This window comes from Gymnoscopelus braueri, assembly GCF_963280865.1.
Source record: "Gymnoscopelus braueri genome assembly, chromosome: 4".
NCBI classification, from domain to species: Eukaryota; Metazoa; Chordata; class Actinopteri; order Myctophiformes; family Myctophidae; genus Gymnoscopelus; species Gymnoscopelus braueri.
The window spans coordinates 25,550,836-25,557,074 of record NC_137605.1 but is presented as its reverse complement, the minus strand read 5'-3'; the positions used below and the strand labels follow the sequence as shown (position 1 = coordinate 25,557,074).

Here is a 6,239-nt window from a genome sequence, read left to right as displayed (position 1 = left end):
TTGATTTATGAAAAGGGTCTTAAAGGTCCTTAAATTGTCACTTCACTGTCATCTGGGGACCCCCCAAAAAAATCATGTGGGGACCTCCCTGGGGGTCCCGACCCACAGGTTGAGGACCGCTAGTGGGCTCGAACCGGTGAGGAGCCAATGCAAGCGAAGGGGGGGCGTGTCTTCGCTCTCCTCCAAGACCTCCCAGAGCAGGTTGTTGCATTGTGGCTGTAAAGCCTCGAGACCTCCGAAGTGCTCGTCAGTTTTCCAAGTCGGAGCCATGGCGACAACAGCTCAGTATATTCCTCGGAATAACTCCTTACCGTCCAACCCGCTCATGCATCCGGATTCGGATAGGATGCACCAGGGGACGACCTACCGAGAGGTGCAGAAGATGATGCACCACGAGTATCTGCAAGGGCTGGCGGCCACCAACACGGGGCACCCGATGAGCCTGACGCACCACCAGTGGCTGCCCACCTCCAACACCGACTGGACCAGCGGCACTGCCCACATCGGGCAGCAGGAGCACAAAGCCAACGTGGTGCAGGCGAGCCGAGAGGACCTGAGCAGCGGCTTCCACCACAGATCCCACCTCGTGCACCAGCAGACGCAAAGCGGCCACCACGGATCATGGGCGCCCACCACGACGCACCACCTCTCCCCTCTCTCGCCCGCGTCCAACGGTCACCAATCGCTGGTCTACTCGAATCCCGGATACACGAACCTCAACGCGATGCTGAGCCCCCAGCCCGGCACCTTGCACCACGGCATGCGCGACCCGCTCCACGACGACACGGGCAGCGGCCACGAGAACCAGATGGAGTCCCCCCAGCAGGCGTTCGGCCACCACCAGGAGAACTCGGACGAGGACGCGCCCAGCTCCGACGACCTGGAGCAGTTCGCCAAGCAGTTCAAGCAGCGGCGGATCAAGCTGGGCTTTACGCAGGCGGACGTGGGGCTGGCCTTGGGGACCCTGTATGGAAACGTCTTTTCTCAGACCACGATCTGCAGGTTCGAGGCTCTGCAGCTCAGCTTCAAGAACATGTGCAAGCTAAAGCCGCTGTTAAACAAGTGGCTGGAGGAGACGGACTCTAACACCGGCAGTCCGACCAATTTGGACAAGATTGCTGCGCAGGGCAGGAAACGAAAGAAGAGAACCTCGATTGAAGTGGGGGTGAAAGGGGCGCTGGAAAACCATTTCTTAAAATGCCCCAAGCCCTCTGCTCATGAAATCACCTCGTTAGCCGGCTCTCTTCAGTTGGAGAAAGAGGTTGTCCGTGTTTGGTTTTGCAACAGACGACAGAAAGAAAAAAGAATGACACCAGTGGGGGTTCCTCATCCTAATATGGAGGACGTATATTCTCAAGCAGAAACCCCCCCTCTACACCACACACTAGCACTACAGAGTCCTGTCCAGTGACTGTTTTCATGAACAACACAAACCATTTTCGGGAGAGAAAACAAAAAAAGAAAATAGGAAAGGGAAAGGACTACGGAGTTTACAGTATTTAAGTTTTGCATTTGGGTTTCCTGAGAGAAAAGACATGAGAGACATGGGAAAGTTGGGACAGACGTGTTTTGTCCTCAGCATCCGGAGATCTTGCGGTCCGACAAATAGATGGCAAGAGGGGAAAATGTCAGTGGGGGGGGGAAAAAAGAAACATTCGCAACTGAATTGATTCCGTGCGCATTTAAAATGAAACAAAGATCTTAATTTACCAAAATCCTATGGAGGAGACATTCATACAAAGTAAATTCGATATTCCATGGCTGTTCATAAGGGAACAATTAATTGTGGCAAGTAAAGGCCATTTTCTCCTGGTGTACCATGAACTGCTCCCACTCAGCAGTAAAGAGGTGGTTGCCTGAAAATGATTTACACTGGAAATGAATAGCCTATACATTGAATGAACATTTTTTGCTTTTCAGGCTTAAACTGATTAACCAGATCTCTAAATATTAGTCTCTAGCCTGCTTTCTTTGTTATTATTAAGTGTGATGTTTTGGTTTGGAACTACTTTTAACTTCAGTGTCTCTCTTCTTCAGCAAGCAGTGTCTATGATTTCTTTTCCTTAATTGCTATGTACTGTAACTCATCAAAAACAGCCTCCTAACTATCTTTTATGTTGACTAGTCAGTGGCCAGAGGAGTTGGTGGAAATTATGGCACCCGAAGACAAAATATACTGCAAACGTCAAATTAATTGTCAGATAGATTTCAGAAGTGACGAATGCAACAGACACCCAAGTTTCTGACAGCCTTAAAATATACTCAAAAGCTTTGCAGCTGAGCACGTCGAAATTTGCAGATAGCAACAGACGCTAAAAGGGCAATATGCTTATTTTACTCGTTTTTATTTCGGTACCTATTTGTTTTTAATATTATTATATTTCTTTGCATGGAGCACTTATTCTTTCGTTGATATTATTGCAATTTTTTTTGTTTGTTGATCAAATTGTGAGTTAAGCAGATCTTGAATAGGTTTATTACACAATAATGCCATGTTTACAGGTTCACACAGCATTACTACATGGCGCTGTCAGCTTACACACTGCTAACTGCCTATTAGCCTGTTCTATTCCAAAAAAAAAACATTTAGAGAGAGATTGGTCAAATACGAAATGAAAGTAAATATCTCAGGTAACTTCAGTGCCCCAGGTTGAAATATCACGCTGTATACACACTCTGTTTTTCTCCTCTATTTTATCTTAAGTTTTAACCTGTAGAAAGCATCTTCTACGACCCATAATGTCCCATATCCATTGTATTATATATTATGGAGAAAAAAAAAACTAAACAAAAAAAAAAAAACATTGTATTCGGGGGAAAAGAAAAATAATTATTCAACGAGGAGTGACAAAGGGACCTGCTTTAGATATATTTATTTTATTTTATTTGTTCTGATCTGAAAGACAAACTGATAAACTCGTGCGTTGTGTGTCATTTCTCAATGTTGGACAGTTCGAGAAGCCTACAGCTGTACTACTCAATACAGATGAGGGAAAACTTTTTTTTCTCTTTTTTTCGTTTTCGAGAAAAAAAAAAGATTTTAAAGAAAATGTTGCCAGGATTATTTCCAATATGTAAATATGTCGAATATGTAAACTTGTATTTGTTCTGAAATATCGTTTTGTTTTTGTTTCTTTCCGGGCAGTTTTGTACACTTACTAATTCCAAGAAGATATTTTAATATGATTTCATTTATGAATCTGACCATTTATATATATATTTATTTCTTAAATGTGTTTTAGAGCTTTTTTGTTTGGCTCTGTTAATGGTTCTGTTGCAGTGAATTTTCAATATGTTTTTTTTGTTCTACTACATTGGTTGTATGTTGATTGCTAAATGTCGACTGCAAAGTCACATTTATATTTATGTTATAGTAATATTTTATTACTTACATAAAACATATATACAAGAAAAAAGGTCTTCTTTTTGTCTTTCATTAAAGATCCAACCCCACGTTCCTTTTAGTCGCTGACCAGGCCAATACGAGACAAACATGAAGATATTAGACAAATTCACTGAACTGAACACTGCATGGTTTATAACTTAGTCGTACTGCGGTGTCCCGCGTTATTATAGCCGACCTGCAAGCTCACTGCTATGCCTTGTGAAGCCTGAACTAGACTTATATTGTTTTTTTGCCGGTTTTGTGCCCAGTAAATAGCAGATCTACAAGCTCGCAAGGCATCACGAACGTGAGGCGTTGTGAGCTTGTAGATCTGCTATTTATGGCAGGCCAACACCAGTGTGCAACTAAGTATAAATCAGGCTTGAGCTTGCTTGTTTTTGGAGCGGGACACACCATCGTACGGCGGGTTGTAAATTAGGCATGAGCCAACTAAGTCACCAGAGAAGTTCTATAATAAGAACAAACCTGTGTTCAGTTCTAAAGCAATGTTTCGTTATGTAATCGGGTTTCGTTTTAAAAGCCTAGATACATGTGCTGTTAAAGGGAAGAAGAGACCACATGTATGTTAGTTACCTCAGGCAATCCGTATAAAGTTCACCCCAATCACTGACTGACTGACTGACGTTGTTCACATATCTTTGTGTAATCGCAGTATTAAATTGTGCAATATTAATACGAAATTCCCTATTTGTCTTTTCATTGACTGAATAATTATAATTATTATCATCATCATTTTTTATCATTATCATTATTATATTATTATTATCATTATTATTATTATTATAGGCCTATTATTAGTGCAGGATACTTTCATTTAAAAAATCTGTAGACCATAATCTAGGCTATTATTCACTACTTATGACAATCTACCAACATGAGTCTGAAAACAATGAAATACTGTAGAAGGCAGAGTCCAACTGTTAGTTTATTCAACCCATCTAAAATCATGTCATGTTTTAGACATAATAGCTATGTGACAACTTAGTGCCTGAGGGAGTTTTTATTTATTTATTCCTCCCTCCCTTTCAAAAGATAGAAAAATAGGCTATAAAGTGTATAGTCTTCAAATAAAAGAAATCTAAGCGTTCAAATAGCTTATAATAATTATAATTATAATAATAATAATAATGCATATTTTACTGAAGGTGGCAGGCCTACTGTAGCATATTTTCACCCGCAGTTTGTCCAAAGTGAATAGCCTAAATAGAATCACCATAGTCAATAATAAGCGTAGTTGGTTCTCAAAGTGGGGTCCGGAGACCCCCAGGGGTCCTTGGGGTGGTACCAGGGGGTCCCCAGCAAAATTAGTTAATACAGCGTCACAATCATTTTAACCATTTTAACCATTATTTTATACTTTGGCTATTCAAAAATAGCAGATCTACAAGCTCAAAGCATGGCACTCGGTGCTGTTGCACTATGAGCTTGCTGCGGTGTAGATCTGTTATTTTTGAAAAATCCCTGGCACAAAATATTTTTGACATGGGGGGTCCGCAGCCAAATACATATAATTTTGGGAGTCCTTGACATGAAAAAGTTTGAGAACCGTGAAGCAGAAGTCTGCATATAGGCCGCAGTGGCCGGCGTTGCAGTGCTATTTAACTAATATATGAGTGTAAACAAGACCATGCATGTGTCAGTGGGCTAATGGCATGGGTTCTTTACAAATACTATAGTCAGTGTTTTAAATTGGCTATTTGTCTTGCAGGACACATTTATAAATTATGAAAATCACCGGAAAAGGCAACCGCGAACTGCCCTCACAAAAACAAAACAAAACATAGCCTATTATTATTTTGCATTCAATATGACAGGCTTTAGTCTAAATATCTCCCAAGTGTGAAAAGTTGAGGTTTTGCGAAGAAAGCTAAACTTATTGGAATTTCACTGCTGTCGTCTTAATTTCAAGCTGTTAAAAAAATTCAAATCTTAGCACAGTGGAAGAAGTATTTGTCCAGACGGAATTAAGGTTCTCAATTAAAGCGTGCTGCGTGCATGACCCGTGAATCCTAAGTCTGCCAGTGTCACATCTTTGCTTTGAACAGTAGGCTATAATACACATTATTTGAATAGTTGGGTTAAGTTTTAAGACACTTATATACCTCCACTTCATAAAAACACAACGTCTCATGTGAAAATAGGCCTGCTATAATGTTTCAGTGCATGGGGCAAAACACACTTTTGAAATTGTAGGCCAAGAACTTAAATCAGGGGTTCTCAACTTGTGGGTCGGTTCCCCAGATGACACAGTGAAGTGACAATTTAAGGACTTTTAAGACCTTTTTAATACTTTTTTTTTTTTTTTACCATTACAGCATCAAAAGTCATCAACAAACTATAGGCTATATAAAAACTGGTCAAACATTGGCCAAATTGTCAAATAATACAAGAAAGAGGCAAAACATTTGAAAATAGCCCTACAGCTTGTAGATCTGCTATTTTCACAATATTTATCTGGGGGGTCCCCAGTTCAAATATGATTATTTTGGGGGGTCACGGCCTGAAAAGGTTGAGAACTACAACTTAAATGATCACTTCTTCCGGATCTACAAATTCCTCCATACCATGAAAACGTGCGAATATATGAGCAATCATGAATCTTTTCACTTTGAGCTTTTATTCTTTTGAGCCTTGCGCTCATTTGACGATAAAAAAAAAAGTATATTTACAGCCTGGGCTATTAGCTGGCCTCCCAGTCCCCTGTACACAACAGCATGGAAGTTGAACAACAACAAACTTTACTTATGAACTCATGTGAACCTTTATTAGCCTATGTAAGTTTCTAAAAAAGCCTCATACTGTAAATTCAAAAAAACATTTGCACGGGGGTTTA

General features: G+C 40.8%; 1 protein-coding gene across 1 annotated transcript; it reads left to right on the top strand.

Annotated features, from left to right (window-relative positions):
- Positions 1 to 250: 250 nt before the first annotated feature.
- pou3f1 (POU class 3 homeobox 1) lies at positions 251 to 3,387 on the top strand. Its single transcript, XM_080426798.1, has one exon. It carries the CDS (start codon positions 269 to 271, stop codon positions 1,409 to 1,411), a length of 1,143 nt encoding a protein of 380 aa, XP_080282924.1. The 5' UTR covers positions 251 to 268; the 3' UTR covers positions 1,412 to 3,387.
- Positions 3,388 to 6,239: the final 2,852 nt, after the last annotated feature.